This window comes from Perkinsus marinus (genome assembly GCF_000006405.1).
Source record: "Perkinsus marinus ATCC 50983 genomic scaffold scf_1104296976606, whole genome shotgun sequence".
Lineage (NCBI taxonomy): Eukaryota > Perkinsozoa > Perkinsida > Perkinsidae > Perkinsus > Perkinsus marinus.
In genome coordinates, this window is record NW_003200415.1 from 1 (window position 1) to 21,502 (window position 21,502).

Below are 21,502 nucleotides of genomic sequence, written 5' to 3' on the forward strand. Positions count from 1 at the left end.
GGTGACGAACATTGTCCAAGGGAGGAGGGGAACCAATAACAGGTCGTGCATCTCGAACTACGATGCTCCTCTAACACTCCTGCTCAGTCTTCATCATTGCGCTCAATGTGAGCCCAACAAATATCTTATCTCATATACACTTTCCGATGCAGGGACTCGAACCCTGGTCGCGTGGGTGAAAGCCACGAATCCTAACCAGCTAGACTACATCGGAAACTGAAAACATAAAATTATATACAGTTCACAAAAGTGCTGTTCAGTCCACCTGCGTGATTGAGGTAGCAACCGAGATGATTGCAGCATCACCAACAAGGCCGCACTAAGGAACATTTCCCAGGTTCGAAAGGAATCTGGTATATTATTGAGACGCGCCTCTATCATTGGTGACACTTATCTCGAAGGATGATTATATCCTTCATTCATTTTCATATTCCCATGAATTGTGGTATCACCAGTCACCACTAACTGTTGTGCTAAATGGAGGTGGTATAACACACAGTTTCCCTCTATCATATGGTGCGTCTACAAGCATTGTGACCAGCCCAATCAGTCACCACGCAACAAATTTACGATTGTACCACTCCCTCCCGAACAAGTCCGTAAGGGTTCATGATGCTGTCTTTCCACCTTATTGGGATGCTACATACAAAACCCCACACTCAGCAGGATGATAGTTGTCGGCATCAGAACCGCGTCAACATACGAGCGAAAATGGAGAACCCGGGCATCGATCCCGGTGCCTCTCGCTTGCTAAGCGAGCGCTCTACCATTTGAGCTAGTCCCCCTCACAATATTCAAATTCTTTCCATTCCGGAAAGATGGGCTGAGCACCCTCGCCCCTCGAACAATGTTGAAGTGGTCCACGAATGGGTGACGAACATTGTCCAAGGGAGGAGGGGAACCAATAACAGGTCGTGCATCTCGAACTACGATGCTCCTCTAACACTCCTGCTCAGTCTTCAATCATTGCGCTCAATGTGAGCCCAACAAATATCTTATCTCATATACACTTTCCGATGCAGGGACTCGAACCCTGGTCGCGTGGGTGAAAGCCACGAATCCTAACCAGCTAGACTACATCGGAAACTGAAAACATAAAATTATATACAGTTCACAAAAGTGCTGTTCAGTCCACCTGCGTGATTGAGGTAGCAACCGAGATGATTGCAGCATCACCAACAAGGCCGCACTAAGGAACATTTCCCAGGTTCGAAAGGAATCTGGTATATTATTGAGACGCGCCTCTATCATTGGTGACACTTATCTCGAAGGATGATTATATCCTTCATTCATTTTCATATTCCCATGAATTGTGGTATCACCAGTCACCACTAACTGTTGTGCTAAATGGAGGTGGTATAACACACAGTTTCCCTCTATCATATGGTGCGTCTACAAGCATTGTGACCAGCCCAATCAGTCACCACGCAACAAATTTACGATTGTACCACTCCCTCCCGAACAAGTCCGTAAGGGTTCATGATGCTGTCTTTCCACCTTATTGGGATGCTACATACAAAACCCCACACTCAGCAGGATGATAGTTGTCGGCATCAGAACCGCGTCAACATACGAGCGAAAATGGAGAACCCGGGCATCGATCCCGGTGCCTCTCGCTTGCTAAGCGAGCGCTCTACCATTTGAGCTAGTCCCCCTCACAATATTCAAATTCTTTCCATTCCGGAAAGATGGGCTGAGCACCCTCGCCCCTCGAACAATGTTGAAGTGGTCCACGAATGGGTGACGAACATTGTCCAAGGGAGGAGGGGAACCAATAACAGGTCGTGCATCTCGAACTACGATGCTCCTCTAACACTCCTGCTCAGTCTTCAATCATTGCGCTCAATGTGAGCCCAACAAATATCTTATCTCATATACACTTTCCGATACTGATAGTCAATCTCGCAGTTTCTTTCTTGTGCAAGGGAAGCCGTCCATCCCTTCCCTCATCAACGAAACGCGAGAATTCGCGGCGAAACATATCAGCATTTGACTCAGGTATACCTTGGCAGATCGCGAGTGACACACTGCGTGCTTCCGAGGCGAGTACCATCAATGAGAATACAAACCGCGCATGATAGCGACCTCGCAACTTGAACGGTGCTGTGAAGTTTGCATCGACGAAAACATAGCCCCCCACCACGACGAGATCATTAAGCTGCAGTAAACTCCTCAACTGGACGGTATACAGTTATCGATGAGCGTCGAGACTCGGAGTTATTAACCCACATATTTTTGGGGGATGCGAGCTAGCACGAATGTGTCGATTCAGTGAGGGCCAACAGAGTCCTCTTCCACTGGGATATCAGTAAATTACTGACAGTAATAGATCGATGGTTACCATGAATTTCTCTTTCTCGGGGACCTGTTGTCAAGAGACGCTGAGTGTGGTGGCGGTAGGTCCTAAAATGATCTGATCATGACGGTCGTCACGATCCTAACAGGCCCAAATAGTATTACCAACGTCGTTAACTACAGCTGACTCCTGACTAAGATTGGTACCAGTCAAGCATCTCGACAACATCCGGAAGCATGATCCATGTATGGTTCTGTTGTGTTCATCTCCTCCATAAGGCTCTGTCAGCTCCTCCAAAGCCAGAGCCCGTCACACATCCCCGATGTGACATCGGACCCGAGATCACTGGCATCGATTTCGCAGTCGCTTCTGAGAGGAGATTCAACGACCTATCCGACGTTATGCTAATGCGATATTAGCATCAACCTAATAGTGAGCATGTCTGCGAACTGAGCGTCTCCGCGGGAGATTGAATATTGTACAGAATCAGCTTCCCCGGAATTGACTACACTACACATCATCAGCAGTGTTCAAGTGAAACTGAGTGAGCTGGTCTACCCTAGCTACCTCGTACCCTCTGTTATATGACATCTGGATACCTCTCTAATGGCCATTCGGGGTATCAGTATCGAGCGAGAATCCAGGAGCGAATGTGAATCCACCTGAGAGGGCACTCTATCCAAGGCTGCACTACTAGGAAGAACAATGTACTCATATCCATCGGAGCTTCGGCATCCGTCGATCCTTCGTCATCATCTGGATGTGCGAGTTGCATCTCATTCAATGCGTCGAACATAGGTTGCAGAGTGCTCTCGGGATTGCTCGGTACAAGACGAATCTGACATTCTGTACGATAGTTTAGCTCCAAGTCTGACTGGAAGGAATAAGTATTCGACGGCATTACCTCTGGTGGGTCCTCCATCTCGTCGTCATCTTCGGACACCTCTGGCTCCAACTGCAGGTACAGACAAGGCTCAGGGATCTCGTCACCTGAGTCAAGAATCGGAAATGCTTAATGTATTATCTTTACATAGTTCAGTAGCTGTGGCATGGAGCTGGATGCTTTTATACTCGATACCGAGCCCAACTGCCTCGTTCTCAATGGAAAGCCAGACGAATCTCGTCGACGTCATCAAAATGACCTGTACGATAAGTTATACGCCTACCGAGATCGTCGAGAATATTCCTTTTCCGGTTAGCTTACCCCAGTCCCCAGACACGCATCACCGACATAACAGCGAACTTGAGTGAACTAACACAGGAAGAAGTCAACATAGAGGCAAACGATAGAGCGCAATACCTTGTGCATGACATGCTCATCCGGCTGCCAGCATGGTTCCTCAGGTCCAGTACGCTCTGTGATGAAAGAAACGCCAGGAGAGTTGATGTCGACTATTGGAGATTGGTTCACCATCGGACTGATAACTATATGATCACAAAGCCCGTCTGAATATGCCATATTCGAAGATAATACGACATCTGACTTCAAGAACACAGGGAAACATTTAAAGCCTGGGTATGAGATCAGCAATGATATACTAGTGATGGGGTGTTGAGGAGATAAATATGGGACAGTGAGGTCTATCTACATGCCACTGAATACGAACTAAACTTGGACGTTCACGAGTGTATCACGAGGGCTATGCTTGAGCTGTGGCAAGCTTGTGGGGCTCGATATGACGTCTTCCAGTACACCCTGACACATGAGTGTAGTAATCACACTGATAGATAGGATATTGATAACCGAGCTGCTTACGGTAGTGTCATCCAGAATCATTGAGCCATCTTCAAGTGATACACCTCTAGGAATGGAGGCCTTCTCGAATAACCTCATTTTAAGGTATCGATTCTCTTCTTCTAATCCTGCTATCCTCTGCTGATACCCCACACCAATATTCCCAGCAGTGAGTATATAGTATCTAGGATAGAGTCTCGAGAAGGGCTATTCCCCCCGTCGTGTGTAGTACATTGTAAACATGGTACATAATCCCATGACGAGGAATAAACTCCCGCCAAGCTTCTTTTCACATTTCGATTGCCGATATGAATCAGAAATAACTCCGAGATACCGAAGAGCCTTCCAATGAAGAGTTGTCCAGAATCGATGTGTCCTGCGCCGTAATGAGCGCCCACGCTCAACATCAGGATCGGTAAGAGGAAGAAGATCCATGGGGTATTTAAATGAAAAAAAGCGAACTTGTAAACGAGGCATGTTCTTCATCACAAGCTTCACCCGAATCCGTTATCCAATACCGTCTATTTCAAGCATGAAACCAAATGTGGCAATCACTCTGTCCAGTCACAAATATCATCAGGATGCTTTGCATACCTAACATGTCGATTGCATGGTTGGCATTGATACGCTCAATTTCAGTTTCCCTATTGAATACTTGTTTACTTCTATTATCAATCATCAATATGGTTCTCCCGTGGCAAAACAATAAGCTTCATTTGACTACTCTTACCTGTAGTACGTCCCTGTCGGTGCTCCCATGAGGGAATAAGGCCTGCCATAATTCTGCAGAATCAACTGAAAGGATGAGTAACCGAACTGAAGTGCTGCCGAGACGTCACACCTTATCGTTTGATTGAATTGCAAGAGCGTTCTTCATGGGAGCCTCTTCACCAGAACGCAGCAATATAACGGAATCGCTGGCGCTACCATCACTGGAGGATAAAACAGCGTATTCGAAATCAGCCGCCTGAAGTCGGCGCTAATGAGAGCCTTCGGTAAGAACCTTTCACCGAACATGTGGCACGACTGTATCCAACTCACTTCCCAATTCGCTGCAGTCTTGTTATTGTGTTTGAATCTGCACATCATTTCACGATGATGAGTGAAATAATCAATTCCAGTGCAGTCTTTTATGCAGTCCACGACACTTTCTGCGTCAAACTGTCCGACAAGATCTACCGTGGCCGAAGACTCTACAAGGAACTGCAGAACCTGGACAACACCGATGCTTCGCTCTAAACTGCAATGCCACTAGTATTCTCTCACCGTTCTGACATAACGATATTCAAAAAAACGTAAGAAGTGGAAGTGCTTATCCTCCATTAGCAAACGAGTATGGAAGGGCATGAGAGGGGGCAGCTGATCAGTGAATGAAACGTCTCCTCATAGACTACCCTCAATACCATAGTACTATGAACTGAAGATGTATTTGCATCTGTGAAGGAGGATAGTTGAATCCTGCCATAGCGTAAGTATCGATGAAGCTCCTGATGGCAACACAATGACCAAGCAGCTTGTATGATATTGGCTACCCCGGATCACGCATGATCTCGCTGACCACTGAAGGACTGAAGAGCTTCTTGACAAATTCAGGATTTGATATAAATTGTGAGACAGCAACATCCTTGGCAACTCGGTAAAGGGCCTGAAGGTAGAGGAGAGAGAGGAAGGAGGGCTACGGCGCGTGCTAGGTCCCCGATCTCGCTAGAAAATCCCCAGAATCGATATGCCGGGTCTGCTTGGGTATCACAGAATGACTATTGCTTCCAACCCGAGGAGAGACGATATCTCGAGATCGAATCCTACATACTGGCATACGTGATTTTTGGGAGAGACCGACGAGTCGAGATCGGCGAAGAACGAAGTTGCAGTCACGTCAACAGGTCAGAGTAGAACTGTACCTCCATGATGTCGAGGCCTTCTCTTGGACGAGCCAGCAACCACCTCCAGTCTGGGAGATAATGTTCGGTTGGTATTACATTTAAATGACATGGACTAGACGCCAACAAATCATCATAGCACAGGAAGGAAGGAGACTGATGAGGACACCACAACATAGCGATGTAATGATTGAATACCATACTTGAGCCCTTATAGGTACTGTGAGGGGATAATCACAAGTCTTCCCAATGCCCAGCATAAAACACATCATCACGTTGTCCGTGTAGGACTTGGCGGTGGTTTTGATATCACCCGAGCAGCTGTTACCTGGCATTCATCATTCTCACAACCAAGATATGCGTATTACAAACTTCAAGAGTAAGTGCACATGCCTTGCCACAAGCACTGCATATCTTAACCTCATTAAGCAACATAGCCTCAGCCTTTTGCTTGGACGCTGGAGATTTGAGGGACTCCAGAAGATTATTGGTTGTGCCGGGGAACCTCGAAACCCCGAGCTACGTGGTAGTAGCCTTATCCATGAATGTACCTTGGACTACATGTAATGTCATTCTGCCATGGGATTGCGGGCCAATGGCCCTGCTTTGCTCCAGCTAGGTACGATACACATACACCATCACCACTGAGCTGATGTTGCAAGGCTGCTAGCATGGAGTTCAAAAAGGTAACGGCAACGAGAGGCAGGTAAGACTAATCAGAGCTCAGCAGTGATATGAAGAGACTCATATCGGAACCACACTAACTGAACATGAACTACCTCTCAAATGTCGTACCCTTGCGGCAATTGTATTCAAAGCACCACACAATCTCTTCCCCAACAAATGGGCAATGGCGAGATTAACATGTAGCATTGTGCTATCGATTGCCTTGAGCATTGTGTGGCGAATATCATTGACTTGTCGTCGTCATCGTTCTCAGGATCTACAACTCCCGTTTCAACACATGTGGTGAAGTTATCGAACAGTATCCCATGCCGTTCGTTCATGGCTTCACTGAATGGATTCATTAAATGGATTCATAGACGATTCGCAGCTGAGGTACTCTCAATGGCAAGCTCCATAGCTCATGATTCGACACACGTCGCTCCACTTGGCGCACTCCGCTTCTGCCATTCGCCATTAGTCGCCGTTAGTCGCCGCTATCGACAGTGTCGAAATACTTACTAGTTCTAACACGATACCTCACCGAACTACAGATATGCACCCCCTTATACTCGGATATCTCCTTCCGAGAGGGCACAGCGACACGACCAAACTCCGCCATTCATACCACCCACCACGCGGCTGCATCCAAGAGAGCTACGATTACACTGCATCGGGTCCGGTTCATTATTCGATCTCTCCTCGTTGTTGGTGAATATTCCCTGACGGCCTTGTCGGAAGAATTGGCAGGAAATCCTAGTCCTCCGAAGGTGGACCATAGGGATGACTGATTATTCATAAAGAACAACTGAAGTTGCACTCCACCAAGCAACCACAATCGCATACCCACTATCCACAGAAGACTATCCAGCACTAAGGAATCACCCCGGCAAGGGATACACCAGTGACATCCACTGACGTAAACACAAAAGACTCCTCCTCGATGATCAACTAATGAGAATACCGATCACTACTGTCATCCTCAGAATGGAGACCTATATCTCTCTAGCAGCGAGTACCTTTGATCGTGTTGAGGCTCCTCTGATCAATACAGCGATTACTAGGAAAGCCTACCTTCAACTTAACACAACAACACTATATACAGTCAAAGAATCGAAACAGTGCAGATCATTCTATCGAGAAGCCTGAACAACTTAACCAAAAATATCTGCGATAGATGGTAGGTTACCACTCATCATAGCCTGCCCTGGAAAATAATTTATGCATTACGCACACACTCATCCATAGCGTCGATAACGTACTGGATATTATGCTGGTTCAATCCAGCCATAGAGATACGACCATTCTTAAGCATATAGATATGATGCTTGTTAATCATACGCTCGGACTGGGCAACAGTGAGACCAGTGAAGGAGAACATACCAATCTGCTTCTTGATATGCTCCCAAGTACCAGGAGTACCCTTGGCGGTCAAACCGTCAGACAGAAGGATACGCATCTCACCAATCCTACCACTGATAGCAGTCAACTCATCTCTCCACTCCTTCTCATAGGCGGGGTTCTCAAGGATAGTCTTAACAATTAAGCCACCATGGATCGGGGGAGAGGAATACATGGGACGAATAACAAGCTTGAGTTGACTGAGAGCACGGGCAGCCAAGTCAGCACTCTTGGTCACGAAGTGGCACATACCGGCACGTTCACCATAAAGACCAAAGTTCTTGGCGAAACTCTGAGCAACAAAGAACTCCATACCAGACTGATAGAAGAGACGGAGAGCATAAGCATCCCTATCCAAATCACCAGAAGCATATCCCTGATAAGCGCAATCAAGAAGAGGAATAAGATGCCTCTCCTGAAGGAGCTTCTGAACCTGCTGCCACTCCTCATGAGTGAAATCCATACCAGTGGGGTTGTGAGCCACAGCGTGGAGAAGGATCAGGGATCCGGCAGGAGCCTCAGACAGACAAGCCATGCAACCCTTGAAGTCGAGACAACGATTTTCAGCATCCCAGTAAGGATACCTACGAGTCTCGAGACCTGATCCGGCAGCACCGAACACCTTGAGATGGTTACCCCAGGTAGGATCCGAGATATAGATAGCAGGCTTGTTCAAGTGTTTAGCACAGAAGTCGCCAATAATTCGCAATGCACCAGTGCCGGACAGAGCCTGGCTACTGGCAATTCTATCACTAGACTCGCCGAAGAGAAGGCGTTGACTAAGAGGCTTGAGGGCCGGGAAACCGTCAATAGGAGCGTACTCCTTATCGACCTTCATGTCAGCGGCCAACTGCTGATCGACCTTACGGACAACATCGAGAACCTTGGGGTTGCCGTTCTCATCACGGTAAGCACCAATACCAAGATTGACCTTGTTGGGAGAGGGATCAGCCTTATAAGCGGTGGCGGTACCGAGAATAGGATCCGGGGGAGCCAAATCACAAGATTCGAAAATGGAAGACATTGCTAGAACTGGTTTAGTAGAACTGTAAAGATCCGATTAGCACGAGAAAAAACATTCTCCTACTAATTCTCACACGGAAACCAAAACAATATTTGAAAGTTAACAAGCAACTCACCTCGACCATGAGCTTACTGCAATACAGCGCATTTCCAAAGTATTTAGCTTGATGGGACAGCACACAACGGACGACTAAGCCGGCTGCAAGATAAGCTGAAGTCCACTAAGTTGCGAGCTATGCTGTAGGCTACACGGTTTATAGTTTCATCAGGCCTTAGCAATCATGAGGCAAATCGTGCGGAAACAAAGATCTTCGACAAGTATACAGTGCAAGGCTTATGGTCACTCTGAGATGTGGGGTGAAGTTAGTCAGAGATTGTGGAATGAGCTGGGCGGTGAAGTCAGCAGGACTATTGAAATGACAACACAATAATTCTGCAGGAATGATAGAGGTATGAGTGGTCAGTGATGGAGGTTTTGCTGCCTCGATAAATACTCATCGCTCAGTTCGAGGAATTATTATACAAGAAAGAAAAGCTCCCTTACGCGTTACGTACACACTCATCCATAGCATCGATAACGTATTGAATGTTGCCGTGGTTCAATCCAGCCATAGAGATACGACCATTCTTAAGCATATAGATATGATGCTTGTTAATCATTCGCTCACACTGGGCAACAGTGAGACCAGTGAAGGAGAACATACCAATCTGCTTCTTGATATGCTCCCAAGTACCAGGAGTACCCTTGGCGGTCAAACCGTCAGACAGAAGGATACGGTACTTGGCAATCCTGCCGCTGATGAGCTTAAGTTCATCCTTCCACTCTTGCTCAAGAGAGGGGTTCTCAAGGATAGTCTTAACAATCAAACCACCATGGATCGGGGGAGAGGAATACATGGGACGAATAATGAGCTTCAGCTGACTAAGGGCGCGGGCAGCCAAGTCAGCACTCTTGGTGACGAGATGGCACATACCGGCACGTTCACCATAAAGACCGAAGTTCTTGGCGAAACTCTGAGCTACGAAGAATTCCATACCAGACTGATAGAAGAGACGGAGGGCATAAGCATCAGCCTCGAGATCGCCAGACGCGTATCCCTGATAGGCATTGTCGAGAACAGGGACAAGGTTCTTCTCAGCAATAAGCTTCTGCAGCTGCTGCCACTGTTCGTGGTTGAAGTCCATACCAGTGGGATTGTGAGCGCAGGCATGAAGGAGGATGAGAGAGCCAACAGGAGCATCGCCAATAACCTTCAAGGTTCCCTCGAAGTTGATCGCGCGATGTTCGCTGTCCCAGTAGGGATACTTTCGGACTTTCAGACCAGATTTCTCGAAGACCTTGATGTGGTTACCCCATGTAGGATCGGAGATATAAATGGCAGGTCTGTTGAGGAACTTGGCGGCAAATTCACCGATGAGTCTCAGAGATCCAGTGCCGGACAGAGCCTGACTACTGGCAATTCTATCACTAGACTCGCCGAAGAGAAGGCGTTGACTAAGGGGCTTGAGGGCCGGGAAACCGTCAATAGGAGCGTACTCCTTATCGACCTTCATGTCAGCGGCCAACTGCTGATCGACCTTACGGACAACATCGAGAACCTTGGGGTTGCCGTTCTCATCACGGTAAGCACCAATACCAAGATTGACCTTGTTGGGAGAGGGGTCAGCCTTATAAGCGGTGGCGGTACCGAGAATAGGATCCGGGGGAGCCAAATCACAAGATTCGAAAATGGAAGACATGTTTGAGTGGTGGGATACGTAACTGAAAAGGTCATGCCATGTATTAAGTACGCTTCGTGTTCCAGGTGAGTAGTTGTCGACTCCAGGTTCCGTATGCTGTGTTCTCCCCCACGCCATCGCTGCGTAGATTCAGCCCCCCTCATGAGAGGTGTCGTCCATCTTCCTGTCTCACACATAGCGCAAGCGAAATAAAAGAAGGCGGCCTCGCTTCGCCACCTTTGCGTGTCGCGCGCGCCACAAAATCCCCTCGTCTCTTGCGCGCTCAAGATGTTCTTCCTCTGGCCCAAGTTCTCCTTCCTCACCGAAAAAAATCTCCTCACCGACGCGGAATGGAGGTCGATTTATGGAGTAAGGTCAATGACCGTTTGTATAGAGAGGGATGGTAGAATTCACGAGGAGTGCCAAATTGATCGATCGCTTACCTGGATCCTAGGCCCGATCGAGACACTCGGAGGAATTGGCAATTTGGGATGACTTCTCGGCGTGTGGCCAGTGAACTTTATGCTACCCTCTGCTAGAGAACTCTTGGACGCTTTTGTGAACAATGGGATGTGAGGTCATTTGAGGTATTACACTTGAATTACTGCACCCTACAGGGGCCAGCTCTTCGGGGAAACAGCAGACACATATCACGTCTGCAGTTACTTGGTTAGTGTGTCGAGGAAGGCAGAGAGCGAGGGAGTGTGCCTGATGTTCCCTTCCATGCTCGGTAATGGTTCATGAATGTCTCAACTGTGGAGTTCTGTGTTTACGAGTGGTGAATGGTTCGGATGAAATATACACCAAGGGTCTCAAAGAGGTCGTACTCATACCGAAACATGAGGGGGCAGTGTCTTACTGGTATTGAGGATGAATCGGTACACTGTCATCCGTACCTATGAGAAACAATGCGCTACTAGGAACTGGCCTCGAGAGTGTTTATAGCACCTGCTATTCCCTGATTATGACCACTCCATCCCTTCGGTACAGGATCTGGTATACGCCTCTTTTGGAGCTCAGTCCATCCTGTCGAATTCGAGGATATTCTAATAACAGTAGAGGCGAAGGAAAACCTCCATCAAGAAAGGGCCCTACTTGCAGAAAGGACTCGTACTTTTGCGATACGGTACCTAAGGTACACCTGCCCAGAGTCCCATCAAGGAATTGAACTAACGATGTTGGGTATGCATGGCCGCCATATGAAGTACTTAGTCTTATTGAACGCTAGCGGCCCATGTTCTGGGCGCTTATCACCACCTGCCATCGTGAAGAATTCTGTGATTGCTGGATTATAGATAGTACCTTTAGTAGCATTAAGACCCTTGGTTGATGCTCCATTGGTTTTCAAGTCACAGAAGACTTGCATGGTCGGGGCCATCTTTTGGTCCTTCAGAATGGCTTGTCGAGCCTCAATAGTGCGGTTATCGTCCATACGGCACTCACACCGACACCTGGTACCTTATTTCCCATATAAAATTCGTAATGCCAACCGAAGACCCTCCACTTGAAGTCCCTTATCCATGGCCGCATACCCATGCGCTGATCGATACATTCCCAGTACGCTAGTTCCCTGCTGACCCACCTCCTCATGCATGCGGTGTTTGATCCTATCACCTTCTCGCCGAAATCGGAATGCCATCTTTTCGTCTTCAACAATAGGACCGAATCCCCATGACCCTCCCAATAACTCAAACAGGAGGACATTTCAAGGTTCGAAACGTTCTCAAGCAGTACTATTCTTGCAGTGCTTGCTCTTTTTACTACGTGGTTTGGACAATACTTTGCTTTCAGGACCTTTAATGAACAAGACTTCAGGAATCGTATCTGAATGCAGTGAGAACATAAGAACAACTCTCCACCCCAATAGTAATCCCTACCCATATCCTTGGCCTTCACTGCCCTTACCTGGGGCTCTATCTCTCTCCGTAATACGAATAGTGCCGTAGCAGTAGCAAGGACATTGCTAATGTCACCTTTAGTACCATTGAGCCTGTTGTGGTGGGCTGCCACTTCGCAAAGAGCGGCTGAGGAACAACAGCTGAGGATAGCAAGGGGATGCACCATATATATCTTACCTTCATCACCAGCAATCGCGGAAAGGTGGCCAAGCGCACCCAGATCGGAGAGTAGTGAACACTTCCCGCATAATACCCGACACTTGCCAGCGGGGTACGTCTTATGCTTAGCACAGTCAGTAACCCAATCCACTAGGATGTGTCTCGAGTCAGCCCTGAATGGATCAAGTCGGAATAACAGCTAAGCCATTCGAATTGATCACAAAGATGACGGGAATGAGACGATAATGACACGTGAACTATAACGGCTCATGGCTCTGTTACTCTACAGGCCACAGTTATCCCAATTGAGTTCCCGTCATTACATTTCCGGTTTCCAGGAATCAAAGCAGCCAGTGATGGGTCCCTCACATACATCACACTTCCGTGAAGTCTCATCTAAGCTGCTCTTCACTTGGTCAGCCGCTTTCCTCACTTCGTCCACGGAACAAGAGTAAGCCTTAGCCAGCTGAATGTCACACTTCATGGTAGTAGTACCTAAAGAGGCTGGTCATGGATTGTTCGAGTCGGTCGAGCAGCGTTCTCTTGGGTCGGACTCCATGACAACAAATGAAGAGGCCCGTCAAACATCATGCCTGGTACCAATTAGCATCAATAACACTTTCTAGAGAGCTCCCCACTCTCGTAATTATGGTTCCCACTCTCACTACATGGCCTCAACCTCGGGCATAGCATATCCAAAGTCCTCTCCAGATGCTGCAGGTATCCGATTACCGAATGCCCTATGTCGGCTCCGACAGCAGCAGCCACCATGTATGAACAAAGCGAACTTGATAGGACTGTTAATTAGGAGTTTCTTTGACCACTGAGTTTCTTGGAAATACACGTACAGATGTTAATACGTACAGATGGAGGGCGACGGGAAAACGTCATCATTACGTCCTGCAGACGTATCAAACGAAGTTTCGAGCAAGTTGCTTCACAAATACCTGTCTCCCTCAAGGTGACAAATGTGATACAATCAACCAGTGCAATTAGATCCGGGTGTCTTATGGAGTGTAACGTCCACTTTCATCGCCCCGCCAAAACGATCAAGAATCATGCTTGTATTCTCGACTCTTTAGACTTGCGCCGCTCCGTAATTGAGTAACACTCAGAAGTATATGCCGTTGAATCTGTGGGATACTGCTTTCCTCATTGATAGTTCCCTGTCTGCGGTGTATGAAATGCTATCAGTATCCGAGTCGGCGCAGATACTGAAGATGATGAGTGAAAAGGTTACTCTCCCGAGGATATCCCCCGATCCTGATGTTTATCTAGATGAGGAAGCACGTAGGCAACTGGAGGGAACCTGGCCTATAGATTTAGTGGGGGATAAGTCCAAGTGGCCGAGGATTATTCATAACAAGATTGATTTCATGTACAATTACACCAGAGTAATTTGGAATTTGTCGAGGATTGCCGACGTTTAGGTATGAACTTGTGAACTCCAGCCATTTGGATGAGTGCTGGGTGATGCCCAACGGGGTGAGTATGTCGAGTCAGTCAGCTGATCGAGGAACTCGACTGGGCATATTGTCAATTCAAGATACATCGACTCGGCCTCGACAAATCGATACCCTATGAAATAACCTGCCGATTGGGTCAGTTTGATAATGCCTACGACTTCGTGAGGAGTTTTACACCAGAGATGAAGGAGACCTACAAAGCTCGGTTCTGTTATACTGTAGTAAATAGGAGGGTTCCTGGGTTGATACGAGCCTCATAGACTATGGTTTATAAATTATGAGTCATAACCCATGAGTTATAGCATCCATACGATAAACATGTTCAGGAGAAAACCTGTGGGATTGGGGATAAGAATGAACGAGTTCAGAAAGAGGCCAGCGGTTCTAGTTTATCTGACAAGATCCAATTCCTTGAAGCAGGCATTACGAGGAAGGAACACCCCATAGAGAAGCATACGATATACCTCACTGAGCTTAGGCAAGTGTTGCTATTAGCATCTTGCTAACTGCAGCTCCTGAAGAACATATCCTTACATGCAGATATGAGAAAGCATACCCACATCCTATAAGTGGAGAACTAGTGAAGACAGTATCATCAATCGATATCAAGGATATAGCCGAGAGCATGCGGCCTAAACCAGCTGATAGGATGTAATCCTCCTAGGTTAGTGCTCTATTCCTCACGTGTTTATGGTAAGGTACATGTATTGGGATAGATATGATGAGGGTCTGTTCACTGGAGGAAAGAACTCCGGAAAGTAGGGGGATAAGCTCAAACTGCCAAGACGCACTTTCAGGTGCATGCATGTAGATCAGTGCCTATGGTCTAATATTGGGAAGAACTATGCTGGATGGAAGCTGTTAGCCTTATGGTCTGTGGCTGATAGTAATGATGTAATTGCCAGCAGTATTGGTGGTAGTTAGCTAGGCTAGACTATGTCATCGTCAGATCCTCGATCAATTATCTCGTGAGACATTCGAAGCACCATTGACCAACTCCCAAATAGCTGCCTTACGGCGAGCTTGTAGGATTGTATTAGTCAGGCCTGGAGATGTCTGCCTCTTTTCTGGTGGTATAGCACATACTGTAGGGATAGTGGCATCTCTAAGTGCTGCTGTGAGAAGGTATAGGTATTAGGTTATCTCGATTAGTAAGGAGCTATCCATGACTGTTTATGAATCCTTCGTGAGCATGAACCCACGTAACATTGAGCATTGGCTCGATAGTGCAAATCCAGCAGTTCAGCATCCAGCATTCACAGTAAGATGATCTCCGAGACTACTCCCGATGTTTATGGTATATAACGCTTATTAGATGCCGGACTCCGATCTGGATTCTATTGAGGATGATGTCCTTGACCATCTCGACAGAGTTGACTTTGTGCTAGATAGAGAAGATAAGGAGGCTTATGAGGCTGGTATGATAGACGTTATTACTCTTACCTCAGCAGATCTCTCAGTTCTCGCATCAACAACATCGAGAACATCACACAAGGATGTAGAGGATACTGTGAGGAATATCAATTCCTATGAGGACTTTGAGGGTCATCACTATCAACATTATGGCCCCGCCATGGGTCAGTTGCTCTACCTACCATACCCATCACCATTATCATACCTCTTCCTCCAGATACAGCTCACAAGCATATTGCTGCCGCTGTAGAATGCGTGACGAGGAAACGGAAGTGAGTATTGCCAGTGATACTGACTTGGTGTATGAAGATTTAATAGGTATTTCCGTAAGGAGTTGCGTAAGACAAAACGGCTCTGTGCCTATATACATTCGCCCTAGCCGCCGCCCAGTGGTGCGCTTCCGTGTATTGAGTTACTGTTACTCCCGTGTTATATTATGGTCGTCAAGTGCTGACGACGATTGCTGCGAATATGTGATTGTGTGGAATCATCTCTGTTTCACACGTATGTTGTGTTCAGTTGTGAGAAAGAAAGCAGTAGCAGTGGTATTGTAACTCGGTCTACCCCTGAGGTTCGTATTTGTCATTCTGATAGACACATGGGCTTTTGCTGCTGACATTGTGGGCGGGGATGCTCGGACTGTGAATGGAGTCGAATTTCAACTCGAATCTATTCACAATCTATCCCATCGTCATTCATCCCAGGTTGCTCTTCCTCTGGGTGGACTCCTACAAATCCTTCCCCTAGTAGAGCCAGCTATTCACCCGCTGGCTAGCCCCCTTTGTGTCACGGCGGGCGCTATATACGCCCACAATAGGACTGTGTATGCATAGTTATTTCTATTATTCGTCGTTAAACTCCATGGACCAGAATGATCGTCCGAACCGCCCCAACAGGAGGGATGAGACAAATAGTGACGGGATACCTCGAATAGACCTTGCACAGGCAGTAGCTCACCCGGATGACCCTGACATATTGCGATATGTGGCAACAGAGGTGTCTTCTGCCATGGAACTGTGAGCAGGAGCGTTACTCGTCTGTTAATGCTGAATCCTTACTTCAGATATGGATGTTTTGTTATAGTCAACCATGGGGTACCTCGTGAGATCTGTGAGGGGGTCGAGCAGACCTCGAGAGAGTAAGACAGGAGCATTAAGACCAACGAGTATGTTTCTGTGTTCAGGTTCTTCAATCTTCCTAGTACAGTGAAGAGGGAAGTATTGGCTACCGCGGAAGACTTTGAAGGTTATGATGCTGGTGGAGAACTACTCTATAGGAGCGAGGAAACGGATGAGTATTTACAGCAGACTAGAGGGCAGGCCGACGCCAAGGAGTCCTACCAAATATGGCCATCCACCTCCAGTTACCCAGGGTCCACTCGATCAGGTATGGGAGCTACATCGTAATCCGTATACTATATTGTTTTTCGAGGTCCAAACAAATGGCCGAGACTGCCACCTGGATTCCGTGATAAATATATGGCATACTACAGGGAGATGGAGCGATGTAGGCGTCCACGAGAGTAGCAATCATCTCTTGTCATCCTCAGTAACGAGTCTTATTTATAAAGTACTCGCCCTAGCACTCGGGAAGGACCCTTGTTTCTTTAATGATATGAATCATAACCATTTGGCAGTCCTACGCCTGCTATGCTACAAGGAGGTGAGCTCGTCATTGTCCCTTTAGCGGTAGTCTATCATTCGAGCGGCGTTGTCAGGAGCCGACTGTACCCCAAGGAGGTGTGCGATGCTCGGTCCATAGTGATTGGGGTCCGTTAACCCTCCTTCGTCAAGCTAATAGCGATGCTTGTGGGATGTAGGACTCTAGCAGATACATCGATGTACGATTAGTGTACTGCAGGTATCTACAGATAGTTGGACCATCGAATGACTGGATAGATGTGAAGACTAGTGGTGATGAAATACTAGTGAATACCGGTGATATGATGGATTATTGGACCAATCATAGGTGAGCCGCTTTGCGGAGTATTCATGTTGTATGTGTACTAGGTGGAGAGCCATCAAGCATCGTGTCATTCAGCCAGAAGGTCCCCTTGTAGAGCCACGTTATAGTTTCGCCTACTTCCATTCCTTCAACGCCGACTCAATGGCTGACCCACATGACTTCGATGCTGATGCATTAAGTCGCCCCGTTAACCAATGGGAATATGTTGTACGGAAAAAGACTAATTCGATAGTTGGTGATGCTCATTGATTTAAAGTAGTTCTCTTCATTATATAAACCCCTTTGTTGATGTGGAGTTGGGAGTGGGATATAATACACCAAAGTTCTCACAATAATCAAACAAGTGCCCGGTGGATAAATCTCCATTCGCCTCTTAGGTTACAGACGGCTGCGGCTGCGCTCAATTCTTATAATGAAAGTACCCATTCCCTCAATAGTATATGAACGAAACATGTATAGTATGATCATATGAGATAACATCAATGATTGAGTCAATTCATTGTCCATGGTCCATGCTGGCTGAATGCCGGATGTTACACACTTTGCATAAATATGTGGCATTCCCCCTATAGCCTGACATAGACTCCATCTACACCAATCGGGATGAGGGCTACATTTTGCTACCGTTGACGTCCATGAAGTCTCTGACCCTATTGGCAGGATTGCCGCTCCTCGGGTTGGACAGGATACTTTGTATAAGTCTGTTGTAACGATCTGGATATGGATAGACATAGTCCTCCCTCTGGTAAAAGCTCCTACCCATTCGGCTACGCCCCTCAAGGATAGGTTCCACGTGGAGTGTATCCGATTCGAGTACCTAGCAGTTGACAAGATAGTCACGACAAAGGAGAAAGAGGGCACGTACCACATCCGCTCCTACAGACACAACCTCCTCAGCAGTATCCGGTGTCTTATCATCGTGATGTACAGGCCTCAACAGGTCCATCAAAATGGTAACATCACTCTTCCTGCGTCCTCGTGGATTCTGCTTATTCCCTTCCGTAAGAGCCCTATGAATACCCCGATACGCTCGACTTAAAGACCTCGAATACCTACTCGTGTTTCCGCAACGACTGGCTTAATTGGGTAGAGAAAGCAGAGCGGAATCGGGCCGTGCTGAGGCGATGCCCCACTCCTCGGCGTCCCTTAGACGAGCTGAAAGGGTGGTCAGGAGGAGGTACCATGTTGAGGTCCTACCGGAACATTGATGCTTCCTCCCCATCTGGGGCCTTCCTCGAAACCGCTCTCGCTGAGGAAGTTCCGCTGGGAACCTCATCATCGTCTTGTATCAAATACTGAGGAGGCTCGTGGCTGCGATTGTCTGTTATCAGCGCCAGTCGATCTCGTCCTGTAAGGGAAGGTAGTGGAAACAAAGCTGTATATTGATACCTAGTTTGGTAACCATCTGCAGACCTGTTACTGAGCTCACATCACGCAAGGTGGTCATCTCAGTCGAGAGGGTTGATGGTACATTGGTGGACCCTCCACTTGGCCATCGTTTCGTCATATTCTGGACGTTCTCAATATGCCTAATGATAGTGATTACAGTCTGTGTGGAGAGATGTGTCCACTCACCTGTCAGAAGGCTTCTGCAGCTGACAGCCTCCCGTCTTAGATTCACGAAAGACGGTCTCGAATTGTGACCAATCCGGATCGCTATCGATGGCCGAGTCTGTTGTCGAGGTAGAAGGAGAGTCTGACGACACCGTTATATCGGCAATGACAGTAACCCACCCTACCTGGGTGCCTCCTAGTGCTCTCACGCTCCTCCTTCTCCTCCTCCCCCTCCGATATGAGACCGAGATGTTCTAATCCCTTGCGGATGAAGCATAGATCGGGCTTGAAGGCATTGGTACGATTGAGCCTTGCTAATCCTGCCAACCTACTAGTAGGAGTAGTAGTTAGAGTTGTGTTGGTGATAATCCCTCACCGATGTCGCATGGTCTTGCGTTGCTTCTGCCGTGCATGTCGTTCATTGATCCCTTTTACTATGGCTGCATGAGGGGTACCCTCGGCTACGAGCCATCGCATTGATACAGCACCTGCTAGTACTGCGAGGAGTAATAGTTATAGGTGAACATTACTACCTGGTATAAGGTGATCTAGTAAACTGAGTGTATGATCATCATCTGTGGCTTGCTTCAAACCTCTAAGGAGTTCTTCACTGTTCACCAAGGCATATGTATTATAAGGTAGTCCATCCAAGCACTGCTGGCGGCCCTCTAGCGAGAAGAAGTCCGTCTGTGTAGTCCGATTGAGGTGCCGCATGAGTGCCACCTATCAAGATGTTTCTCTTCACCATTGTAGCCAGCCGTGCTGATGCTGCTGCTTACGAAAACCCTGTTGCATTGCTGCCTATCGACTTCGGCAATAACAGAGTCCCCACCATCAGTGACTTGAGTACCTCCCTCTAGTGCGGCACCAGTGCATCGTCTATAAACCTTCAAAGACGACTACTATCATCATGCTATATTGATACACCTTACACAGGCAGCCACGCTCGTCGCGTTCTTCACAAGAGCATATAGTTGCTTCACATAGAGGCACCGATCATCGTCATCATCATGTATATCAACCAGCATTCGCAGCTTATCATCTACGATGCATCATCCTATAGTCAGCAATAGTCCAACTACTACCTTTATCGGTATCAATACTGGTCAATAGCGTGAGACATGTTAGAAGCCTCATAAAGTCAACTCGTTGGCCTATGACCATGTCGTGCTGCTCTTCACCATCCATCATCCTAGGACTGTTCCTGTTGTTGTTGCTCCTGCTGTTCTTCATTCCACAGATACTACACCTTGCATTGCAGCCACGAGCAAGTACAAATATTGCTCGAAGTAGAGGTTTCTCGTGCCTACAAAGCGGTAGTATCACTACAGTCTATTGCCCTCTTACTATTACCTGCAGAATATGCCAAGCTCTCCACAAGTGGTAGAAAAGGTAGAGTATGAGAGGCAGCATGGCACATCATTCAATCGATCGAGATGCGACTGCTTGAGAATCTGTATTCTAGAATCATAGGCCTGGTAGGGTTAATCGTAGATATACCTTCTGAGTCAGCATGGGTCGAAGTTGGTTTATGACGAGGGTCTGTGTTATCTTATCATTGAATGTTTGAACCTATTAATCTCAGTATTGATGATGATGACGGCACGAGGTAGTGATACCAAGAATGCCTTGTTCCTCGGGCAGCCATTGAAGATAATCTCTATGAATACTCCACACCATGCCTTAGCTCTCCGACGATTAAGCTCAAGCATCTTCATCGGTGTTAGTATCGTGTTACCCAGAGTATGGGCTATGAGTACCTATGCTACAATGCTAGGTCGCTAGAGTTAATAGTTATCATCACTGTTTGGAAGGTTTCCAATGTCATACATTTCTCACCCCTACTTGCTGTCCGGAACAGGCTCCTAAGAAGTTAATAGGTACAGTAAATAGTGTGTCCCTTCTCACCTTGCCATACGTTCACTCAATTGGATTCCCACACTACGGAGGATACGATGCAAATCCATATACACCATCGTAATAGATGATGATCTTTTCTTGCCATTGGTATGCCGTAGCTTGAGAGCTGGTGCACCCAATGATCCATGATTGAAGATAAGAGTGTCCTTAAGAGTAGCCCATAGACGTCCGATCAGCTCGGTGTTATCTCTCCTGTATTGTGTCTGATAATACACTATAGATGTTCATCTCGATGCTCTTCCTATTACCTTCAATGCTTTATTTAGCTCCTTCACTCGTTGTTGCAATACCCTAGCTTGATCATCCCTCTCTGAGTTCTCAACACTCACCGCCCTCACTGATATCCGTCGTGTATCGGTAGTCATTGTCGGTCACTAATGCTCAATAGCAGCTTGCTATTGCTGCTGCTA

The 21,502-nt window shown here is 47.2% G+C and overlaps 8 protein-coding genes and 4 non-coding genes across 13 annotated transcripts; 2 read left to right on the forward strand and 10 right to left on the reverse strand.

Moving 5' to 3' along the window:
* Window positions 1-141: 141 nt before the first annotated feature.
* On the reverse strand, window positions 142-214 carry Pmar_PMAR029095. Its single transcript has one exon. It is a non-coding gene; the product is annotated as a tRNA-Glu (tRNA).
* A 498-nt stretch (window positions 215-712) lies between these two features.
* Window positions 713-785, reverse strand: Pmar_PMAR029096. The gene has a single exon. It is a non-coding gene; the product is annotated as a tRNA-Ala (tRNA).
* Window positions 786-1,011: 226 nt separating this feature from the next.
* Window positions 1,012-1,084, reverse strand: Pmar_PMAR029097. The gene has a single exon. It is a non-coding gene; the product is annotated as a tRNA-Glu (tRNA).
* A 498-nt stretch (window positions 1,085-1,582) lies between these two features.
* Pmar_PMAR029098 lies at window positions 1,583-1,655 on the reverse strand. The gene has a single exon. It is a non-coding gene; the product is annotated as a tRNA-Ala (tRNA).
* A 344-nt stretch (window positions 1,656-1,999) lies between these two features.
* On the reverse strand, window positions 2,000-6,584 carry Pmar_PMAR029099 (hypothetical protein; the record flags this gene model as incomplete). Of its 2 annotated transcripts, XM_002764612.1 has the most annotated exons (19): window positions 2,000-2,297; window positions 2,342-2,413; window positions 2,461-2,665; window positions 2,871-2,958; window positions 3,008-3,134; window positions 3,201-3,286; window positions 3,327-3,438; window positions 3,501-3,548; window positions 3,597-3,714; window positions 4,587-4,625; window positions 4,762-4,826; window positions 4,873-4,998; window positions 5,073-5,243; window positions 5,298-5,390; window positions 5,443-5,518; window positions 5,564-5,676; window positions 6,115-6,239; window positions 6,280-6,416; window positions 6,463-6,584. In XM_002764612.1, 16 exons carry the CDS (start codon window positions 6,582-6,584, stop codon window positions 2,900-2,902), a joined length of 1,617 nt encoding a protein of 538 aa, XP_002764659.1. In that variant the 3' UTR covers window positions 2,000-2,297; window positions 2,342-2,413; window positions 2,461-2,665; window positions 2,871-2,899. The 2 variants fall into 2 exon arrangements, with proteins under 2 accessions (XP_002764659.1, XP_002764658.1); XM_002764613.1 differs by lacking the exons at window positions 2,000-2,297; window positions 2,342-2,413; window positions 2,461-2,665 and having other exon boundaries at window positions 2,823-2,958.
* A 1,209-nt stretch (window positions 6,585-7,793) lies between these two features.
* On the reverse strand, window positions 7,794-8,999 carry Pmar_PMAR029100 (aspartate aminotransferase, cytoplasmic, putative; the record flags this gene model as incomplete). The annotated part of the gene is made up of 1 exon (XM_002764614.1): window positions 7,794-8,999. The coding sequence occupies one exon, from the start codon at window positions 8,997-8,999 to the stop codon at window positions 7,794-7,796; it is 1,206 nt and encodes a 401-aa protein (XP_002764660.1).
* A 464-nt stretch (window positions 9,000-9,463) lies between these two features.
* On the reverse strand, window positions 9,464-10,762 carry Pmar_PMAR029101 (aspartate aminotransferase, cytoplasmic, putative). Its single transcript, XM_002764615.1, has one exon. The coding sequence runs from the start codon at window positions 10,736-10,738 to the stop codon at window positions 9,539-9,541; it is 1,200 nt and encodes a 399-aa protein (XP_002764661.1). The 5' UTR covers window positions 10,739-10,762; the 3' UTR covers window positions 9,464-9,538.
* Window positions 10,763-11,733: 971 nt separating this feature from the next.
* On the reverse strand, window positions 11,734-12,149 carry Pmar_PMAR029102 (hypothetical protein; the record flags this gene model as incomplete). The annotated part of the gene is made up of 4 exons (XM_002764616.1): window positions 11,734-11,763; window positions 11,813-11,858; window positions 11,926-11,974; window positions 12,020-12,149. The coding sequence occupies 4 exons, from the start codon at window positions 12,147-12,149 to the stop codon at window positions 11,734-11,736; spliced, it is 255 nt and encodes an 84-aa protein (XP_002764662.1).
* A 272-nt stretch (window positions 12,150-12,421) lies between these two features.
* On the reverse strand, window positions 12,422-13,566 carry Pmar_PMAR029103 (hypothetical protein). The gene is made up of 5 exons (XM_002764617.1): window positions 13,443-13,566; window positions 13,098-13,269; window positions 12,793-12,947; window positions 12,595-12,741; window positions 12,422-12,541 (listed from the first exon to the last, which is right to left on the reverse strand). The coding sequence occupies exons 1-5, from the start codon at window positions 13,543-13,545 to the stop codon at window positions 12,441-12,443; spliced, it is 678 nt and encodes a 225-aa protein (XP_002764663.1). The 5' UTR covers window positions 13,546-13,566; the 3' UTR covers window positions 12,422-12,440.
* A 1,299-nt stretch (window positions 13,567-14,865) lies between these two features.
* Window positions 14,866-15,929, forward strand: Pmar_PMAR029104 (hypothetical protein; the record flags this gene model as incomplete). Its single annotated transcript, XM_002764618.1, has 7 exons — window positions 14,866-14,891; window positions 14,939-14,998; window positions 15,038-15,134; window positions 15,190-15,327; window positions 15,379-15,501; window positions 15,556-15,817; window positions 15,871-15,929. 7 exons carry the CDS (start codon window positions 14,866-14,868, stop codon window positions 15,927-15,929), a joined length of 765 nt encoding a protein of 254 aa, XP_002764664.1.
* Window positions 15,930-16,484: 555 nt separating this feature from the next.
* Window positions 16,485-17,867, forward strand: Pmar_PMAR029105 (Isopenicillin N synthetase, putative; the record flags this gene model as incomplete). Its single annotated transcript, XM_002764619.1, has 8 exons — window positions 16,485-16,669; window positions 16,717-16,791; window positions 16,837-17,039; window positions 17,085-17,159; window positions 17,203-17,315; window positions 17,371-17,468; window positions 17,514-17,621; window positions 17,663-17,867. Exons 1-8 carry the CDS (start codon window positions 16,515-16,517, stop codon window positions 17,865-17,867), a joined length of 1,032 nt encoding a protein of 343 aa, XP_002764665.1. The 5' UTR covers window positions 16,485-16,514.
* Window positions 17,868-18,945: 1,078 nt separating this feature from the next.
* On the reverse strand, window positions 18,946-20,363 carry Pmar_PMAR029106 (hypothetical protein; the record flags this gene model as incomplete). Its single annotated transcript, XM_002764620.1, has 8 exons — window positions 18,946-18,966; window positions 19,048-19,147; window positions 19,194-19,314; window positions 19,358-19,500; window positions 19,549-19,633; window positions 19,918-20,059; window positions 20,105-20,214; window positions 20,258-20,363. 8 exons carry the CDS (start codon window positions 20,361-20,363, stop codon window positions 18,946-18,948), a joined length of 828 nt encoding a protein of 275 aa, XP_002764666.1.
* Window positions 20,364-21,502: the final 1,139 nt, after the last annotated feature.

Bases quoted from the DNA above. Each gene is read 5' to 3' on its own strand.
- Pmar_PMAR029101 (XM_002764615.1), bottom strand. From the start codon at position 10,738: ATGTCTTCCATTTTCGAATCTTGTGATTTGGCTCCCCCGGATCCTATT.
- Pmar_PMAR029103 (XM_002764617.1), bottom strand. From the start codon at position 13,545: ATGGTGGCTGCTGCTGTCGGAGCCGACATAGGGCATTCGGTAATCGGA. The intron at 13,270-13,442 runs GTAGTGAGAGTG...CAGCCTCTTTAG, and splicing joins ATGCCCGAGGTTGAGGCCAT to GTACTACTACCATGAAGTGT. The intron at 12,742-12,792 runs GTAAGATATATA...GTTGTTCCTCAG, and splicing joins CGCGATTGCTGGTGATGAAG to CCGCTCTTTGCGAAGTGGCA.